General features: G+C 44.7%; 1 protein-coding gene across 1 annotated transcript in view; it reads right to left on the bottom strand.

Annotated features, from left to right (window-relative positions):
• GAB3 (GRB2 associated binding protein 3) overlaps positions 1 to 18,350 on the bottom strand; it is a 65,671-nt gene extending 47,321 nt beyond the window's left edge. Inside the window, exon 1 of the mRNA XM_083876298.1 lies at positions 17,703 to 18,350. Within this exon, the coding sequence (XP_083732424.1) occupies positions 17,703 to 17,774 (72 nt within the window). The 5' untranslated portion in view covers positions 17,775 to 18,350. The remainder of the gene's footprint in view (positions 1 to 17,702) is intronic.
• Between the last annotated feature and the right edge of the window lie 3,341 nt (positions 18,351 to 21,691).

Below are 21,691 nucleotides of genomic sequence, written 5' to 3'. Positions count from 1 at the left end.
TCAAACCACCATCAAAGAACCCACTAGGAAACAAAAAGAATTTAGATGCTTAAATAATTTATACAATCCAGCCTAGGAGCAATGGGATGTTTGTACCTGTGTTACTCAAAAGGACATTTCTAAACCAATAATGCAGCAGAGTCATGATGCTGCACTCTTTTGCACACTTTACCCTGCTTTGTAAAAGTAAGAATTTGCATTATCCATTTCACTTCTGGAAAAAAAGAGTTTGAACTGTCTTGCAATAATTTATTCATGCAGTGTAATTAAGCACAGAATCTGCCCCAGCTTGGCAGAGGCAGGATTTCCAGCTCTGTGGTTCCTCACCTCTGAGACTATTTACTATTTGCTTGCTAGTAATTACCACAACCATCTCCTGCTTTGAATTCAGGTACAGAAGAGGGTTTCCAATTAGTTTCCTTAAACCTAAAGGGAACTTAATTTTAAAAAACTCAGCTTGCAAAACCATTTGCAAGTTTTTCTTCTTGTTTGTTCACCAGCTTGGGTGTTATTGGTTTCTGGCTAAAATACTCTGGCCAGCATTTCCTTTCAGTCCCTGAAGTATTTTTTGATGTTGTTTTTTAATACACCCCGTGCCTAAAGAGACAAATGCTTGGAAGTGTTTACATTTTTCACTTGTTTCTTGGAAATCATGACCCACAGATAAAAAGAATACCTCTGCAACAATAATTTGGCACTTAAAAAGCTTCTGGTCTTGCTGATTGTTTGAATTAATTTTTTAAACCCATCACAGATGTCCATATTTTATTCTGTGACTTCCTCATTACTTAAAATAAATTGAGAATGATGGTGTTTACTAATATTATTGCAGTGCTACTGCCATGAGAGTATAATAGACATAATTTAAACAATGATTTATTGAAAAAAAAAGCAACTGGAATTTTAAGCCTGTCTAGGAATTTGGGGAATTTGAGTAGTCATCTTTCAATAAATCCAAAATAAATGTTTTAAATATGCCATAGGACATTTCTGTCTATCTCTTTGAATGCTAATAATGATCCTGTAACCTCAGCCTCATCTCCGCAATGGTTTATTCCATTTTTTTACTAAAATTAGGCAGAATAATCAAATTGCCTTGACTCCAGCTGGATTGGAACTTTGTGTTTTTTTAATCCAAGGCTCCTTCTCCATGGCTGATTTTGTGTTTGTTCCTATTTGACAATCAAAAGGAAAACTAAAGCTTTTCTTGGGTCCAGAATCGTGTGCAACATCAGACCCATAATGCACAACTAAAGCTGAAGAAGAATGAAGCACTAAAATCACCCCCTGCCTCTTCCCTGTACCACTTCCTGCATCCAGTTTGAAAAACTGGAATTTTTGCAGACTGGAGCACTCTTTACTGTTTTTCAGGATATTTTCACTTTCATTCTTTAGCTGCAAAGAATCAATGTGTCTATGCAGACAGGCCTGCATGCTTTCTAATCCACATTTCAATCAGAACTCACAACATAAACCCATGATTGATTTCACACTTTGCCTCATCTCTGAGGTAGAAACTCTGTTTTCTCCCAGCATTGTGTGACAGATGTCACATGTGCTCTGTGTGGCAGAAAAACCTTCTGAGGGAGACAGCTCAGCTCTTCCAGACTCTTTTCAGAGTCTTATAAAGATTTTGTTTGTATTCACAAGTGAAGCAATTGAAATCAAATATCAAGCCCAGGTGGAGATCCTTCCCAGGACAGTTTTCAGGAGAAAAAGAGAGTTAACTTGTATTTCTGGGAGGTGGTTTGAAGCCTTAGAATATTTTCTAATTTGTTGTTCTCCTCTATAACTGTTGCTACTTTACTTTGGCAACAGAATTTTCAATTTAACAGGCACACAAAGGTGATTTGAAAGCTCCAATTCAGTAATGTCACCACCTTAGCTGTTCAATGAACCAGCATTTCTTTTTTGCATTCCCACACCACAGAGCTGCAGCCTCTGTCCTGGCAGCTCCAGAGCTGCCTGTGTCAGGCACAGCTGAGCAGGGATTGTGCCTGAGCACAGATTTGGTGACAGAAAGTACCAGCTCTGCACTAAGAGGGTGTAACTGGAGGGGAAACCCCCCAGCTGCAGCCAGGCACTGTTTCCACAGAGATTTATTACTAAAATACATCAGTGACTTCTGATGCCTGACAATCTCCTCCAGAATTCTCTGCTTCTGCCTTGGTCCTTGATCAATTAAGGGAAACAATGTGAAACTAAGAATTTTTTCTCAACAGCATTATATACAGGAAAGAGGAATTAAGAGGCTCGGGACTGAAATTACTAAATGCACTACACACACACACACACACACACACTTGGACTCATTCCACTGAACTAAATTCCTAATTAATAGTGTTTTCACCAAAAAGATGAGCTAATACAGTAATAATATTAAGTCAAATGTATAACACTGTGAGACATGGGTTTTAAAAGAACAGGGACCAAATTTGCCACGGCCTCTGTGTTTGGATAACTACCTCAGCTCTTCTTTCCACTCAGCTGAGACCTGCCCAGCATTTACCACAGTCACACCCTGACCTTAGAAGCTGAGCATTATTATCATCATGTCAGAGCTCTCTTGTGACACAGCAGGTGTGTGGTTAGGAGTTCATCAAGCCAACATTTATTTTTAACAGCTGGATTACCAACAGGCATTGGAGTCCCTGTTTTCCTGGTGTGGAATTCCCTGCATCCCCTGTCCCTGCCCTGCAGCTCTGCTCTTTGCTGACTAACAGGAGTGCCTGTGTCTGTTCCCAGAACAGAGTTCTTACTGGGAACAGCAGAGGCAACACCCTGCAGCAGCTCAGTGACAGATAACTGCTGTTTTTAGACAATATTCTCAAGGAAGCTGCTACAGGCAGAAAGGGGATCTGCATTGGCAGTGCCACAAGCAGTTTGTGCTTCTTACAAGATCTTTCCACAAAAGAAAATTATTTTTTCCAGCACTTTGGGCATTTCCCTTTGCTGCTGTGGAGGTTCCTCCAAGGTCTTTAGCAGAAACATGCCAGGCCTGCTTCCATCACTCCTGTCAGGCAGCTCTGGACTAGATCTGAGAGAATATAAGGAACACACAATTTTCCAGACAGCCACTGATGTTCAGCATGGAAGAAACATTGTTTGATTATTGCATTCTGACTACTTTATTGCACAAGCACGTTGTGAACAAAAAGTTATGCAAAACTCATAGTGGATTTCACTTTTGCTTATTTAACTCCTTTACTGTAAGCATGTACAATGCTCTCAAAAATAATTTTTGTTGAAAAAATGAGCCAGCATAACAGAGTTTTTAACATCCTTCTGCTTCTTTACAATAAGACACATGATCATGAAGTTTAAGTTTTCCCTTTACTAGTTTAAAATTTTCCACTTTATCCCATAATATGGTGAGAGATACTTTAGAGAGAGAGACTGTACAAGCAGTGAACAGAGACCTGGATGTTTTGTTGTTGGTTGGCTTCTGTATATACAGAATTTAATTGTGGAAAATCAGAACATTCTCCTTGCTAAACACTCTCTACAGGTCCTGTAGTGAAATATCCCCAACCATGCAACCCCGTCCACCACCTGGTCCAAAGAATCTTCACAAAATTAGTCCCAGTGATGGGCCAACAGCACCCTTGGCTGAGGTTAGGAAATTGGGAAGTCTTAGTGCAGGCTCCAAGCGACTACAGTAAAAACAGAAGGCATTAAAGAATCTCATTCTTTGCAATTGGAGTGAATACACCAAGGGCAAGGGAGACACAAACCTGAACTGTGCTCTTAAGACTTGGAGACAGCAAAAGGAATATTTTATTATTTATCAGGATAATTATAATTAATAATTACTTAATTATTATATATTGATTATTATACTTATCACTATTATTTATCAGGGTAGTGTGTGGGAAAACAGAGATCACCGCTGCTGGTGTTGCTGCTGCTTGAATCCAAGGGCTGTGTGCATTTTTCCTGACACAGCTGAGCTCCAGGTATCTGCTGGCATGAGCATGCCCTGGGAACGCTCTGCTATTGATAAAAACAACATTGTTCCCAGTTGAATTTACACTGCTCCAGAAACAGTTAAAGGAAAAAAGACATCGCTCACCCCAAGAATATCCGAGATGTTTATCAGCCTAATGAGGGTGATGTGAATTCATGCATCACATCGATGTGGGTTTCCTGCAGATTACTTTGGAAATGGAGCTTCTTGGAACAAGGCAGTGGCAATCATTTTATCAGTGAGTGTTGTACACAAACTGGTGACTGAAGCAGATTTTTGCTGTATCACTGAACACGGATTATTGGAATTTCCCACAGGAATATATTGCTCTGAATTAACAGCCTGGAAAAAAAAAACAAAAAACCAAAAAGCAGCTGCAGCTTCTAACACTGGTGTGCTGAGTGGCATCACAATGTGACTGTGAGGTGTCAGTGGCCACTCTAAGCTATTAGGGGTAAAGATGCTTTTTCCTGGATCTAGCCATAAGTGCTTAGGTGATTTGCAAATGGAGCTCTCAGGACTCACAAACTGCACCAGCAAAACACATCCTCTGGAACAAGCCAGTTGCAAACCTCCAGTTCTTAAACAAAGAGATTTGGAGATTTTTTTTTTCAAGCTTTTCTGAGTTTTTTTTCTTCAGAAAAGAACTCCCAAAGAGTTGAAGTTGTTAGGGAAGGTGCAAGTCGTATAGATGGACATAAAGTATCTCTGGCCGCTAGATTTCACTGCTGGGAGAACTGGAATTGTAGGAAATAACCCCAAAACGCCAGCAGGGCTGTTCTGCCACCCAAAACACGAGGTTTTCCTCCCCAAGAGATGCCAGCTCAGCCAGAGCTGCTGCCTCAGGCAGGAGAGGTCAGGGATGTGACTCTGGTGTCACTGTGGCTGACAAGGACTGCTGGAGATGGGCTCTGCTCTGGATGGAGAGGGGAGACTGTCACCCTGATTTTTCAGCCTTCTGATTGTTTTTCATTTCTACTGGAGTTTTCTCATGCTTGTAACAAAACCAAAGATTGATGTTTAATAAATAACACATTCCTTCCAAGGGGAACAACAAACTGATGGACTGCTGGTTTGACCACTGGGGGCTGAGGGGTGCCAACCTCGTCCCCCCAGTCGCTGGTCAAAGTCCAAACTCTATTTAAACCCTGAATCTAAAAATAAACCTTCTTTCTCTCGCTCTCAGCTTTACAGGTGAGTGTGGTTCTTTTTTGTCCTCTTACAACAGGAGACAAAGCAAGCTGGAGGAGATGGCTGCCAGCAAAAATGAAATCCTGCTGTGGGGAGCTCGATGTGCAAGGCAGGAAAACCCCAGATGGGGATGGAGGGCACAGCTGGAACCTGTGCCAGCACAGGGCAGGGCTCTGTGCCTGCTCAGCCTCACCACCATGCTCAGGTTAGGAATTAGGATCAGATGTGAGGAAGAAGTTCTTCACTCAGAGGGTGGTGAGGCACTGGAAGGTTGCCCTGAGAGCTGTAGCTGCCTCTTCTCTGGAGGTGTTCAAGGCCAGGCTGGATGGGGCCCTGAGCAGCCTGATGTGGTGGGTGGCATCCTGGCAGGGGGCTGGAGTGAGATGATCCTTCAGGTCCCCAAGCCAAGGCATGCTGTGGTTCTGTGTTCTCACACAGCCGTGTGCATAGCAACTCGTCTGCTGGGCCATCTGCTGAGCTGCCTGCTACCAGAATTAGGACTGCAGCTCCTCGTTCCTGCCTGCAGCCTTCCAAATCTTCCACCCTCCTCACTGCAAACCTTCTCCTCCTGCTCCATCCATTACATCACCCATCCTCATCAGCTGGCTGCTGGGACAGGAGGTGTTTGGCAGCCTTTGCCTTGTCTCTCACCCCTCAGATCAACACCCTCACCCGGGGACAAGCATTATGTGCACTCTGTGATCCATCAAACGGGGTCATCACTGCAGAGATGGTGCAGGAATCCCCCAGCCAGCAGCCAAAATGCTTTTGCATTCTGTATTTCTAGTCCCCAGCACACTGTTGGCCATGAGTCATGCAAATCTTGCAAAGCAAAAATGGCTGCAGCATGAATAGATTTAATCTCTCAAATAGAAAGTGAGAGGTTTCAGTGACAGTTTACTCTTTTTAAGAAGTTACCAGTTTCGCTGCAACTCTGCTTTTATTTCTCACCACAATTTTATCTTTCTGAAATATCTTTTTGTGGAAAATTTTGTGAGGGAGATGTTACACAAAATGAACTGAAACTGTGCATTTGAACATGTTCATACCCATTCATTGCCTCCAGTTTCCAATCACGAGCTGGTAGATGCTGCAGTTCCCATACCACACACCATCTCTCCCAGTGTCACTGAAGCTCTGATAATAATGTCACCAGGAGCTCTGACAATAATGGCAAATCTGGGGGTTTCCACTGGGATGCAAAATCCTCCCACCTGCTTTTCTCATCCCACTCCCTTGTTGCTGAGAACCTTGATGTGCATTCAGCCAATTAATGGAAAAGCTAAGGAGAAAAGCCTTGAGCTCAACTTGACATTCAGGTTCAGTGTTTACAGGCAATGAGACATCACCAGTCACAAGGTACTGTTGTTACTAGTAAGGAATATGCAGGAAAACAGATAAATTAAATGTTCCCCATAAATATGGTCATAATGGCTTAGAATTTGAGAGTACATTTTTCAGCTTCTGGTTTCTCTCTAAGCTTTTGTTTTGCTAAAGAACATGAGGTGCCATTTCTATTTCAAGGGGTTTTTTTCTGATTAGTCTAAGTAATTAAATGTTTTCAGAGAGGACAAAGAAGTATTCTAAGCAGATTTGAGTGGAAACTCATAAAGGCAAATGAAAGCTTCAGATCTAACCTCCAGTCTGACTGTGCACCTGCCTGGTTCCAGCAGGTTCTCAAAGCCAGTGTTTCCTTGGCCTTTCTGTTCTTTATGGGTGCACTTGACTCTGGAAGGGAGAAGTTTTGTGCTGGATGCATTGACTCAGTTGTGCTGTAACACCACATTTCATTGCTGCTGCTGTGCAGGCTCATGTGCCTTTTTTGGCTATCCCAGCAAGGAGCCATGAAGATTGTGCAGATGAACTGAATCTGGAGTGACTCTGCATAATTATGTTTCCACTCAAAACAATACTCTGACTGCAGCAACCTGAGCTGGGAGTCAGAAGTGACCAGCTGCCCTACAGCAAACTGATCTTGGGCTTTATGCCCATTAATAGTGTAAGGTCTCACATCTGAGGGCTTTCCTCTGCTCCTTATCTTTTATTTGTATGCATGAATTAAACAATTACTAAAATCTACAACAATATGCTCATACAGAGATCCCAGCTCCATTTCCAAATCCAGTAAACTTGAGGAACGAGTCAAACTGAAACCTGTCTGTGGGTGCACAGGGAGTTCTGAGCACATCAGAATTAGAGCCAGCACTGCTGATGCCTTCACACAGCTGAGGCTGCTGAACTGGAGGTAAATGGTTCCTCAGACCTGTCAGTGGAGTGAGTATCTGTGACTGCCCTTCTCCATCTCTGTCTTCTGGAAAGAACTGCAGAGCTGCAGCTTCATACAAGCTCCCCTTGACTCTTCACCTCCTGAACTTGTGCTGCCCGTTCTCTGATGCAAATTCCACTGAAGCATCCCTGACCTGGCCACAAGGTAAGTGCCACACTGAAGGGAGTTTGTAGTGACTGAGAACATGTACATGAAATGTACATGTGCCTAATCTTCATCCAGCTAACCACAGTTTATCTGAGAGCTGGCCATGCCTGCCAGCTCCTGCCCTGGCATAATTTCACCCAGTTTAACAACTGAATCGTTTGCCCCAAAAAAGAGCAGGGGCAAACATCCCTGCAGCCCACCTGGACTGCTCTAATGGTAAACTGCTTTCATCTACCCACCAGCAAAACAAGTCTACTTGTCAGGTTTAGAAGATCATTTCAAGGACCTGGAAATACAAAGGAGCTTCATACAAGCTCCTCTTGACTCTTCACCTCCCAAACCTGTGCTGCCCGTTCTCTGATGCAAGTTCCGCTCATACATCCCTGACCTGGCCACAAGGTAAGTGCCACACTGAGGGGAGATTGTAGTGACTGAGAACAGAAATGTAAATGTGCCTAATCTTCATCCAGCTAACCACAGTTTATCTGAGAGCTGGCCACGCGTGCTCCAGCTCCTGTGCCAGCTCCTGCCCTGGTACAATTTCATCCAGTTAAACAATTGAGCTGTTTACCCCAAAGAAGAGCAGGGGCAAACATCCCTGCAGCCCATCTGGACTGCTCTAATGGTAAACTGCTTTCATCTACCCACCAGCAAAACAAGTTTGCTTGTAAGGTTTAGAAGATCATTTAAAGGACCTGGAAATACAATGAAAGGCAAATAGTCCCTTAGGAGGACAAGAGAACAGAACTGCAGAGGGCATAATTCATCCTCCATCCCACTTAGCAGGGCTGCTGTTGCTGGTTAGAACTGGGCAGTTTGCTGAGCACATGCAGCACAGCCCTGGAAAGGACAAGGCTGTAGAGGCTGCTCTTCTCCCAGCTGCAGACTTCTGTGCAGAAAATGCCTGGTAAAATCTTATTCACTCCAAAGAGTGATAAATCATAGTAATTGCACTTTAGGGTTTGAGATAAATGCAGTCTCTGGCAAGGATAAAGGATTTGACAGAGTCCAAATGAGGGTTTGAACTCCACAGGGGACAAGAAAGCCCCTAACACCCTCTCCTTCAGTGTGAGCCTGAATACTGGCTGTGGTAGAAAACAACCAATTGCGGCAGCAAACTGGTGATGAAAGTAAATAAACAACCCTGATGGATCCTAAACGACTTGTTTGTTTTCTGACACAAAGTCGGACACACCCCAAGGTCTGAGGAATTAGGGGTTGGCTTGGGGCTGAAAACTAGGAAAGTTATCTTATTAAAGCAGCTATTCACATCCATCGTACTAGGAAATGCTCCTAGTCATCCGGGTTCCATTCAAGGAGCGTTAACAAAGGAAATTTTAAACCTTGTGCAAGTTGGGATCAAGTCCTGTCGCATCTTTGGCTCTCGTTGTACCTCTAATTTAATCCTCTTCTACAAATTTTATGCTAAACTTGGGATTTTCTGGAATGCTTCAAATCCAAAGGTCTCTTGCGTAGGAGGATCTCGTTTGTTTGCAGAAAAGTAACGGATTTGTGGAACTACAACAATAACACCAAGAAATCTCTAATGGGATTGCATGAACTGTTTAAGGCTGCTGCTGTGGGGCTTCTTCCCTAACACACAAACAAATGAGAGGACTCATATTGTGGCATGTGAATAATCTGTTTATAAGTATATATATATATATATACACATATATAAAAAGATGAGATCTCTCAGATTAATTACAAATCTGCTGAACTAACTAACTCAGGGCTCAGGGCTGTCCCCATGTCCCACTTCCTGCCAGGGGAAGCTGTACCTGAATGAAATGACCCTTCCCTTGTGCAGGCTCACAATGATGTTCAGGCAGGTACCTGGGGCTACTCACAGACAGCCTGAGCACATTTTTGTGTATCTGGCCTTTGGGAACCTGCCAGACTACCCCAAAAAGGACAATGGACTCAAATTTCCTGTTTTTTATCCCTCAAAACTTGCTCCCTCTGACAGATTTTCCCTTTGCAGAGTGAATTTTCAGCAGTCCCTGTGACCTTTGACACCTCCAGGTACCTGCTTAATTCACAGGAGTGTGAGGTGCCACTATTTTACTCTGCAAATTTGATCTTGCAAAGGACAAAGCCAAAAGACTTAGAACTCCCAAGGTGTCATTTTTTTTTATACTCTGACATGCTCAGAAAGTCTGTTGTAATTTCCTTCTAAGTAGTCGAGGGTTAATGAGAATGAAGAGAATAATAGGAAGGAAATAAATAATTATAGATTCTCCTTTTTTTTTCTTCTTCTTCTTCAGCATGTCCCAAATGTCACCTTTGACCTGGCTTTCTATTTCTGGCATGGACTAAACTCCCTCTATTTATTTAGCAGCCTACACACCATTACAGTAACATAGCAACAGTACTTTCAGTTGTGAATTTGAGAAAAAAAAGCAAAGCAAAAAAAAAAGAACATATGAACATATTAAAACTCTTAAAGCATCGCAGTCTAGTAACACTTCAATAAATGCTTCTAGTTTTTCATTTTCCCTTTAAATATCAGAATTATTAAGCTTCCAGTGTGCAAACCCAAAGGAGAGGGATGCACAGGGGAACCAAAGCAGTGTCGCCACCAAGCCTGTTCTTCCTGTGCCAATCTGATTGTCCCCTAACCTTTCTGTTTGTTTGTCTTAATGATGTTTCAGCTTGACTTTATCAGGCTCAGAGCAGATGAAAACAGGAGTTTGGGGAGTATTCTGAAATAATGATGGGGTTTAGCGGGTGGTTTTCCATCACTTTTCAAAAATAGTTCACCATTATTTTATAACCCGTGGCTCAAGGCTGATGTGACACTCAGTTATCTGTCAAAAAAGGGAATATTTAAAAAAGAATAAAGTGTAACAGTAACAGGGGTAATGGGAGTAACAGTCCTATTTTCAGCTGACAGTCCAAATCTCACTGTTTTACTGGGAAAATGAACCAGTAAAAGTAGCCCTGGAGTCAAGGGAGGACCCTGTTTCAAACCTTTTTCAGTGGGAGCAAAGCACTTGAAAATCTCAAAAAAACCAGTTCCCTGGGCTACTTATTTTTAAACCTAAGGCCTCAGTGAGAATGCAATTATTTTCTTAGGATGGGCTCAAAATGTTGAACTTATTAAAAATAAAACTCCTTAAGCTTGCAAAGCTCCCACTGTAAATATTAGTACACAGTGCAGATGATGTAGCTGGAGCAGCAGCGAGCACTTGGAGCAGTGTATCACTTCTCCTGAAAGTGCTTCTTCACTGCTCCTGTAAACCCAGCTGGCATCTCTTCAGATGTTTCTTCTTCTTCTTCTCCTCCTCCCTGAGTGATCTGGTCAGCACAAAGCCAGCTTTCCCAGCACCCAGAACTTTAGTAAAGTTCATGGCTTTGCTGCTCAGTTTGTAAAGTCTGTACAGTAAAACATAGTTCATGCTTGTTCTGAACTATTGGCTTCTCCTTGGCACAGCCAGTTTGTGTCAGCTTGAAAAAAAAAAGGCTTCACAACTGTAAAATCCTTGAACTTTCACAAACAGTTTGCAAGTCTGGTATGTGAAAAGCAGATTGTTCACAAACTCTGTGCTCTGCTGACATTACAGCAGTCGCAAAGTCAGAGAAGGGTCCCCTTATGGCCATTATTCTGTCCAGCAGAAATATGAATACATAACCCACGGACTCAAGACTTGGGAGTCACAGGATGAATATTTATCACTAGCAGGCCTCACAGAAAGTATTGTCTTAAAAAAAAAAAAAAAAAAGCAGTGTCAAAAACAATCCAAAAACTTTCATGTGACAATCCAAGTTTCATGTGACAATCTCATTTAAGCAAATTCAAATCCACACTAATAACAACATTTTCCTGCCTTTCTGTAACATGCTCCATGGAAAGGGATCCTGGATAACTGAAATGTGCTGTTCAGGGCTTTTGTGGAAAGCTACAATGCAGTTTTGACTGACTTGCAGGGGTCAGGTGGGGATTTTGGCATCAAGAGGGAAGGGAATAACAAAATCTCTAAGAACAGTTGTCTCATTCTAACAATTACAAAGCTATGAATGAATTAGCCTCAGAAAGGGAGTATTTTCCTGGCACGAAGACTAGGCATTCTGTTTGGTTTATTTTGAGCAAATACTAAGCTGCAGCAGATTTTAAAACTGAGTTTTGCATGGCTCTGTGTTTGTTGGCTTGTTTGTTTGTTTGTGTTCCTGATGCAATACAAGCTGAAACAAGTCAAGGATACTTAAAGCAGAAAAAACATTTAAAAGGTAAAGTATTGCATTTTGTTTAACAATTAAATAAGAGAGCAGAAAATGTATTTTATCTGGCTGGATGTAATGTTTTGACATGCAAATTTTATTTGAAAACCGGCATTTTTTCCTTGTCTTATCACATTACTAATTCATTTCCAAATCAAATGAAAAGGACAAAAAAAGCAAATAACTGTTTTTCTAATGAGCAACATTTTAGGAATAAACTTGTCCCTTTCCCTAAAAACCTGTCAGATTTTCAAAACAAATATTCAGAGCATTTCAATGCACCACTGGTAGAAGTGTTTATCCATATTTCCATAGATTTCAGGCTACAACAAAGACCTCACCAAAGCACAACTTGCATTTTCCTCTGAGCTGGGTTTGACTCGTTTAATTACCACCCCAGTTAACATTTCCTTCTCTATTTCACACTAGCGTATGGGGTTTTTTTTAAGGTTCTATTTTTGAATGCAAAGACTTGATATCTTGTGGGTTTCTGTTTTGAATAGAAACCAATAGCTGGACATTCCTGTGCCCTGAAAACATGTAGTAAGAGATTAAACTGGGGCTTCAGGACTATTATGGCTCCACCCAAATACATAGTTCAAGGGAAATTATTCTGATACACAGGTTGCCAAGAACAGCAGTGTTTTTAGAAATTATTTCTTTCTTAGAAGTCAACCCTATCTCGTTAAACATTGCATTTAAACTAGCAAAACATCGTTAAAATGGAAGAAAACGGTCTAGAATAAACATCACACTTAACCTACCAAAACAAGGTCTGATTTGCACCCTGCTAATTACAAATGTTTAATTCCGGTGATGGAAACTCCTCCCTAACATAAATATTCTGCTGTTGTTTTACCAGTGAGATCAATTTGTACAGGATTTCAGAGAGAAGGGTAGAGTGCCATACAGGAGCTTCTGTTTGAAAGCCTTTTTTTTTCCCCTCAAAATTCAGCTTTTAATATACAAACCAGATTGATGGAATATACGCTGGATTTTAAAATGAAGTAACAACAGAAAAAACCATAGGCACCAAAACTTACAACTGGAATGAGTTAAAGGGCTCTTACAGCTTTCTGAACCCCACATGACTCCAACTTCCACCCAGCCTATGAACCACAGTTCCAAAACCTGCACAAATTGGTTAAATAAACTCAGGGAGCCTGGGATATTTATTCCATAAAGTATGAAAGGTGGTCAGAGTTCTCTGTTCACAAGGGACAGATGACTCAAGAGGTGAGGCTTTGTAAGAAGCATTTGGAAATAAAGGACTTAAGGGTGAAAATTAAATTTGGGGGTCTTCTTGATAGTATTTTTCAGAAACTTCCCCCAAAACACCAAAACAGCAGAAGTACTTGACCTCACAAAGCACTTGGGGATTTCTTTCAGGGGAGGGTGGCAGTGTCCTGTGCCAGCAGCCCCAGGCTGGATCAGGGGGCAGATGTCTCCATCCCACCCACCCTCCGCAGTGCCCTGCGACCCCTGCTCCTCGAGCAAACTCTTCCAGAATTCTACTTTACTTTTTCTTCTCACTTAACTTCCTGTTTGTCCTCCCAATAAATACCAGAACTTCAGCTAAAAATGGAGAAGTTGCCTAGATTCTCTTATCTCCTGGAGCCCCAGCCCTGGTGTGCTGCGGTTGGGTCCTGGCAGATCCCCCAACGGTCAGAGACTGGGCTGGGCCCTGCTGTGTCCTCCTGGCAGCATTTACTGCCCCCCCAACACACACAGAGCACCAAAAAACACTGCTCCACCAGCTTTTGCCATGGGGTGCACTAATTTACACCTCTGTTTGTCCTCCAGACCAGACACTCCAAGGAGAAGTGTGTAGGAAGCACAAGGCTACATTTTCTAATATGGGGTCATTTGGGACTCTTGTTCTGGAGATGCTGACAAGGAGTTTTGATTTTCAACAATGTCTGAAGAAATGAGTCACTCAAATAAAGTGGGAAACTTGCCCTTCTTTTTAAGCAAGTGGTCTTCCCTCATCAATTTGTATAGTACTGAAGATTAAAAATAACTCTTCAGCTGGGCTACAGCTGCACGGCATTGACTTCAATGGAGCTGCAGTGACTCACAACAAGCCAGCATCTGTATATGGCCCTTTACTACTGCAAACCACGTAACCTAACACTAACAGCAGGTAAACACTGGCGGGGCATTCAGAGGAGCCACCGCTGCTGCTGCTCCACACTGGGGTGACAAACAATGGCACAGGGGTGTTAAAATCCCCTCCTGTCAGAACACCAGCAATGTGTCTTCTCAACAGCACTGGTCCCTGATTTCATTAGACATTCTCCGGGCCGCCTTCTGTGTTGTTTTTCCTTTCATCATGACTTTTTGCGCTGGCTGTGCTGAGTCCTTTGTTTTCAAGGCTATGAAAGCGTTCCTTCCTTCCCTTTCTCCCAATAAATAAACAACAAATAATAACAGTCAGTGATCAGACATATTTCCACATGAAAACTACCAAGGAGTTGGCTATTCAATGCTGACATTACAGAATTGGGATGGATGTACTCAGCACCAATATAAGGAACTGTGAGACCCATCAAATTTGAAGGAGAACCCCCCATTACATCTAATTTCCTACAGAGGTTGGTACTCACTGACCCACTAACACCAAGAGCAAAAAACCTTCAGTGGGTTTTCTTTCTGTGGGGCTGAACGTCAAGCTCTGACTGATACTGAACATTTTTGGCCTAGAGCAGGGTGGACTTTACCTCCATCACCACCACTTCTTAGTTTTTGTTAGCAGTTTGTTCCTCTGTGTCTCCTGCCCCATCCCCAGCTTCCCCCAGCCCTGGCTGCTCCCTGGCAACCCTCAGGCCCTCCTGCCCGGGGAGAAAAGCTGGAACCGAGTGGGGAAAGGAAAGCAGCACAGCTTTGGGGTCACACTCAGAGGACAAAGAACTGCAGCACACACCAAATACTCTCCTGGGAGACTCCTTGCACAACCGCCTCTATAGACAGGCTGACGTGGTGCTTTCATGGTTCAAGTATCAGGCAGAGAGAAAAGCCTTGTCCACGCTGTTAAATCACTATTAGAGTATTTGCCTGCTGTATAGCAAAGCTCCCTGCGCTTTCTAATGAATTCTTTGTGTTTAGCATTCAGCTCTCTGTTTTTACAGAAAGTTACACTTGGGTAATTAATCTCATGTTCGTTTCCTGCACATGCGAGAGAGCAGCCTTTGTTAGGGAATGATAAGACACTTCTAAGAATAGTGCTACTGAGAGCATCGGCTTTGGAAGACATTACAGGAAAAATATAGACTCTTAACACCTGCTTTTCACCTTCAAAGTTTTGAAAATAATGTTCTGCTTACCTAGAGGCAAATTCTGACTTGTTTATGCATAGAAAACCTCATTGCTTTCATCGGAGAACAAATATAAATGAAGGTATACTTTGGTCTTTAGGCTCTAGTCTTGGAAAGATTAATTTGTTTAATTTTATAAATACTACAAATATTCCCAGTGGCTTCATCAGTACTATTGCAGTTCCCGATCTCACAACCTGAATTCATTGCTTCGTCTGATCTTTTAACCACACATTCCACTGAAATTAAATGGGTTTTCTTACTGATAGACGCAATAGATGAAGGATTAAGAATTTATCTATGTGTAAAACACGGGACCCTCAGGTCAGACGTACAAAGGCCGGATGCTGAACTCAGGAAAATGTAAACTGGGAGACAAGCCCATGAGAGCAGATGAGGCTGGGCAGGAGAGGTCCATGAGCAGCAGGCCGAGCTGGCACCTGAAGCTCCTTGGAAGCTCAGACCATGGGCTTTTCCAGCTCAACACAAAGGCTGCTGTGGAACCCGGGGATTTATGTCTGTTGTCAGTCCAGAACCGGAGCCAACACCATTCTCCTGTAAGCGCTTGACACTTGACACCTACTGAAGTCAGTTTAAACAGTCGTTGTTCTAAAGCCCTGTTGTTTTTAAGCAGTCACTGTGGTTCAGAGCTATCTGCTGCCCCAGTGGAAGATGCAGGAGCTGCCATGCTGGTGAAACTCAAGGGAAAATAGGGGAAAAGTAGTTTAGAGCAGGTGAGAGAATTTCCACTCGGTTTGTAGCATCCACTGTGTCACCAGTCCTGTGAGAAAGGACATTAAGCTTTGCTGAACTTGCAGCAGATTTCTCTCTGCTTTATTATGGACAAATAACTACCTTATCCTCCTAACCAGAAAACAAAGCTTAATCTGCGGAGATCTGGCTAATCTAGTGGTTGATGTTTGGAGAATAACACAGGCCAAATTTCCCCTGGTTCTGTAGTGCAAAATCGGAGCGGAGCAGACTGCGAGTAGCCTTGCGAGCCGATCAGAGCCCCTGTTGTGACTATTATCTTCACTGTATAATGGGGGCTTTCAAATCCTAGCTTTATCACATTCTGTTTTCTCTACTTTGCCCTTTTATGAATATTGAGTCATCAAAAATAGCTTCACTGACAGAGCTCCTAATGATAGCAGCTGAGTGAATCAGTGGCTCTTACACTGTGCTGCCATACAGGGCTATTAGCACACTCCTTACAAAATACAGCAAAAATCAGATGCCCAGAATTTGTTTGCGGCTCCCGTGAGATGTATCACAGTGGTTATTTTAGAACTGGAAAATGCTAACTGAACAAAGCAAATATTCAGCCACTTCGATGCAATACCGTGGTTTACAGGAAGAAACTTTGACTTAGAATAAGGTAAAAAGTAATTCCAGCATCAGTAGATTATTCTTTCTGCTAGTTTTTAGCAGAAGAAAAAACACACAACCGAAGGATATCCACCATATTCTTCCAGCAGACAGTTATGCCTCACATTACAGGGAAAAGCTAACATCAGCAGTCCAGAAAAAATGCTGATAAACACAAGTGAACACGACAAATGATGTAAGCTGTGCACAGGGCTCCAGCGCCAGGGCCACGGCCAGGGGCATCCTCTGAGTACGGTGCAGAGCTCTGGGGGAAGGCAGGTTACCAGGGCATCACTCAAACGGGTACTACCCATCCCCAAAGTGTCACAGCAGAGCGGAACAGCAGCCCTGATGAAGAACCATCACAAATGAGTCTGCAAAATGGCCCAGGAGGGGGCTCACGTTTTTAATGCTGTCCCAAGCAAAATCTTAAGGGTCGTTTATTCCTACTTTCCTCTCACCCTGCAATGAGACGGTTTCCTATGTTTGCAACACACATCCCTTTTTTTTTTTTTTTTTTGACTATTCAGACCAACAGGCAAGGCGGTAGAGAATGAAACAAGGGGCCCATAGTGCAGTTGCAGATCTCCATGCAGGGCTCGCTTCTTCTCCCCGGCCCCTTCCACCTTTCAGCTATCGGGAACTTCACACACAGCATCTTCCAGCACCTCTTTATCACAGACCGAAAAGCCTTCTGCAGCTTGCTGCTAAAACTGCATCTGGCATCGGTAAATAAAACTATTGCATATGTTGCCTTTAGCAAGTGTCATAGAAATTACAGGACATCTTAACACAGCCGAGCCTCGGAATTTAAATTATTAGAATTTTGGCTGTTTGGGTTTGGGTTTTTTCCCCCCTCCCCTTTCTTTTTTAGGATGTTCTTGTCCGTCCCTGGAAAAGTGACATCTGCAGTTCTGTTACAACAATCCTGTTAGTTACGGCAACGTTAACTGAAACCGAAATGTGGTTTTTAACCTAAAATATGTTGCATAACAGCTGAAGTACTATAATCTTAACGAGCCGGGAAAGGCTAATTCCAGAGGGCATAAAAATGCCGGTGGAAACTAAAACACTCCATAAGCGCACGGACCTGGAAGTCTTTTTGTTTTGGTCCGAGGCGAAGCCGAAACGGACGGGAGATTTCAAAGCCAGAGGAAAAAAAAAAAAAATATATATATATATATATCAGCAAAGCCTCTGCACTTACGTATCTCTTGAGTTTCTTCTCGGGGGGTGATTTGATGAGCCATCCAGTGCAAACCACGTCCCCCGAGCTCATCTTCCCCCCGGGCGCGGAGCGGCGGAGCGGGAGCCAGGGTGCGGGCTGCCCGTGCCTGTGTGCTGGGCTCTATCGGTGTGTGACTGTGTGCTGGGCTCTGTGACTGTGTGCGGGGATCTATGAGTGTGTGAGCGTGTGCTGTGACCTATGAGTGTGTGACTGTGTGCTGGGATCTGTGTGTGTGTGCTGAGATATGTGTGTGCGGCTGTGTGCGTTTCTGCTGGGAAGTGAGTGTGAGTGTGTGTTGGGATGTGAGTGTGCGCTGGGATGTGAGTGTGTGTCCGTCCGTGCTGTGTGTGCGCTCGTGTGTGCTGGGGCGCGTGTGTCCGAGTGCGTGCGTTTCCCTGGATGTCTGTGTGTCCCTAGATGTGTGTGTCCCTGGATGTGTGTGTGTTTCCCTGGCTGTGTGTGTGTGTTTTCCTGGATATGTGTGTGTGTCCCTGGATATGTGTGTGTGTCCCTGGATATGTGTGTGTGTGTCCCTGGGTGTGCGTGTGTGCGGGCCGGTGTGTGGGGGCGTGTGTCCGCCCGTGCGGTGCCCGTGTGTGTCTGTGTGTGTGTATTGTTCCCGGCCGCTTGGCACCCGCAGCAATCCGCTTCCTTCAGCTGCGCTCCGCTGCGGCTGCAGCCCGCGGAAGGAGTCATGACATTGATCACTGACACGGCCAGCCCTCCCCTCCCCTCCGCCGGCACAATGCAACACAGCGAGCACGTGATGGGCGCCCGGGGCTCTTCGCCGCCCGCGACACCCCGAGAGCGACACCCGGGCAGCGACACCCCGGGAGCGACACCCCGGGAGCGACACCCGGGCAGCGACACCCCGGGAGCGGCACCCGGGCAGCGACACCCCGGGAGCGACACCCCGGGAGCGACACCGGGCGGCTCCCGCTCCCGACCCCGCATCGCCCCGGCCAGCCTGGCCCTGCACCCCGGGGATGCCGGCTGTCCCTGCCCGGAGCCCCGCGGATGGTGGGTGTAATAGATGTAGGATCATTTATAACAGTGAGTGTCCTTGCCCGGAGCCCCGGGGATGCTGGGTGTCCCTGCCCAGAGCCCCTTGGGGATGGTGGCTGTCCCTGCCCGGAGCCCCTCGGGGATGCTGTGTGTCCCTGCCCGGAGCCCCTTGGGGATGATGTCTGTCCCTGCCCGGAGCCCCTCGGGGATGCTGTGTGTCCCTACCCGGAGCCCCTCGGGGATGCTGTCTGTCCCTGCCCAGAGCCCCAGGGATGATGTCTGTCCCTGCCCGGAGCCCCAGGGATGATGTCTGTCCCTGTCCAGAGCCCCTCGGGGATGCTGTGTGTCCCTGCCCGGAGCCCCTTGGGGATGCTGTGTGTCCCTGCCCGGAGCCCCTTGGGGATGATGTTTGTCCCTGCCCAGAGCCCCAGGGATGCTGTGTGTCCCTGCCCGGAGCCCCAGGGATGATGTCTGTCCCTGTCCAGAGCCCCTCGGGGATGCTGTGTGTCCCTGCCCGGAGCCCCTTGGGGATGCTGTGTGTCCCTGCCCGGAGCCCCTTGGGGATGCTGTGTGTCCCTGCCCGGAGCCCCTCGGGGATGCTGTGTGTCCCTGCCCGGAGCCCCTCGGGGATGCTGTGTGTCCCTGCCCGGAGCCCCTCGGGGATGCTGTGTGTCCCTGCCCGGAGCCCCTCGGGGATGCTGTGTGGCAGTCCTTGCCCGGAGCCCCATGGCTGAGCCCCGCTGAACACGGAGGTTCCCGTGAAGTCCTGGGGGGACCTGGCACGAGAAGGGCTCTGCCCGAAGTGAAATGCAAAACCAGCCCCGGTGGGGTCAGCCCCTGCTGAAATCTCCAGTACAGCTTCCAAGATCTAACAAAGTTCGTTAGTCCGTGGATTTTGCAGGCTTTCCAGCAGCATTTGGCTCCCTTTAATTTAATAGGATGAATTTAATAGGAATAAACTTGGTTTTTCTGCTCACATCATCACAGATATTTTAGAACGATACTTTTTCAGAAAGTGACTTCAAAGGGGACTGCCACTCTGCTGTCACAACTGAAAAATACACCCACAGAGCACATAACATTGCTGATATCCTTGTAGTTTGTGCCTCTTTCCAGGGTGGGAAACTCTTGCCTTTTCAAGGACAGGGCAATCTGTTCATTTTCTGCAGACTTTTTAAACTGACATATTTAAATTGGACACAGTGGTTCTTCACTGATTTCACGGGTCTGTTACTTTAGAAGAGTCTCACTTGCAGTGCAGCCTGGCTCTGCAAGGTGTGATCAGCACCAGCAGGCCCACGGGAGAGTTTAATGTTTTCAGGGAATTTTTCAGGTCTCTTTGGCAGGACAGGCTGACAACAGCTCGCAGTGTCACTTCTGGAGTCTCACAAACTCCAAACATGATTGTGTTTTTCAAGTTTTTAAGCAAAAAGGTGATTGCAATATGTATTTGTTATACTTAATATAATATCTACTATACATGGCATAACTAACTATAGGCTTTATGTAAATGCACATAAAAATATAAATAAATCTGTACCAACTCTCAGATTCCTGTTGCTAGTGCTTTACATTATCACTGGTCTCGAAAGAATCCTGCAATAAATGAAAGCTGTCATGAATAAACTATAAACATATTTCAAATGTGCTCTGACTTTTTTAGATGTTTTTGTTTGAGAGTGGCTTTCAAGCAGTCTTGCAGTATTATTTAATTCCCAACCTTCTAATCTACTGCCACGTTCACTCAGCTCCATTTATCCATTATCCACAGTGATTTTTTTAACAACTTCACACGTTTAATAGCAGGTTTGTGAACAAGGCTTTGCAACACTTCTTCTTGGAGAGAGATACATCCAGCCATGGAACTTATTTAAGGAAGGAAAGTCACACTTTTCTTCCATATGTGACTTGCCTGTGTCACCCTGACAGATACAGTAGCCTTAAACTAAAGGCTTTAAAACGCCCAAATGTCAAAAATAAAATGAGTTGGGATACACTTCATGTGTTATCCCTGCACTCTCCTAACAATATCCATTTTTTACTGGCTCATCCTTCAGACAGATGGCTTCTCTTGTGCAGCTGCAGAAAGGCAGCAGAGGGAATGGGGAGGGGGCAGGACAGGGGGAAAAGGGGAAAAAAGAGCCTGGGCTATCAAATGAATTTAAATATTGAATAGGAGAGCTTTGGTTCTGTCTTTGCTGTGGTCAGTGATAATGCTGTCATTAAATCACCAGCAGTCCCCATCCTTGTCCCTGCACTTCTGCCATCACCTCCACTGCACAGACATGGTGTGTTTGTGTGTCTGCATGAGGAACTGAGTCACAAACCTGGCTGTTTGGAAAAGAATGAGTCAAAAAAAGGAGAGAGAGATTATTTTCCAGCTGTATCAGGACTGGTTTCCTGATTTGATAAATGCTGTGGCCTGCAATAGCATGGACCTTATCAAGGGAGGGGGTGATGCAGGGGCAACAAGAAGAAATCAGCAGTTGCTTAAATTGGCACTTCTGCCCAAAAGCCGCCTGCTGAGTGGTAGCCATGGTGACAGGGAGGGGTGCAGTGATTCTGTTCCCTGCTCCATGGATGTGTCACTCCTCTGTCAGACAGCCCCTGTCCTCTGTAACTGCTGGAACGGCTCAGCTGCCTGCAAAGCACCTGCCTGGCCACTTGCACTCGGCACATTCAGAATAAATAAAATCTGTGCCAGCTCACTTATGGTGCCAATAGCTCGAGGAGAAGTACAGGAAGCCATAATTAAGCAGAGCATGTGGGGGTTAACGTGTTTGTTATGAAAGCTGCTGTGCCTTCTTGGTATTTGTGCTCCAAACATTAAAAGAGCAAGTAAAGTTATTTTCTTACACTGACAACTCTCATTGTGCTGCTAATGTATCACTCACGCCTGTGTTTGACAATAACAGCTTAAAAATCAACGGTATCTCATCCTGATGGAAGCAGTGGGATTTCAC

Source organism: Zosterops lateralis (genome assembly GCF_965231275.1).
Source record: "Zosterops lateralis genome assembly, chromosome: 21".
Lineage (NCBI taxonomy): Eukaryota > Metazoa > Chordata > Aves > Passeriformes > Zosteropidae > Zosterops > Zosterops lateralis.
The sequence above is the reverse complement of the archived record's forward strand: the minus strand, read 5'-3'. Positions and strand labels throughout refer to the sequence as shown.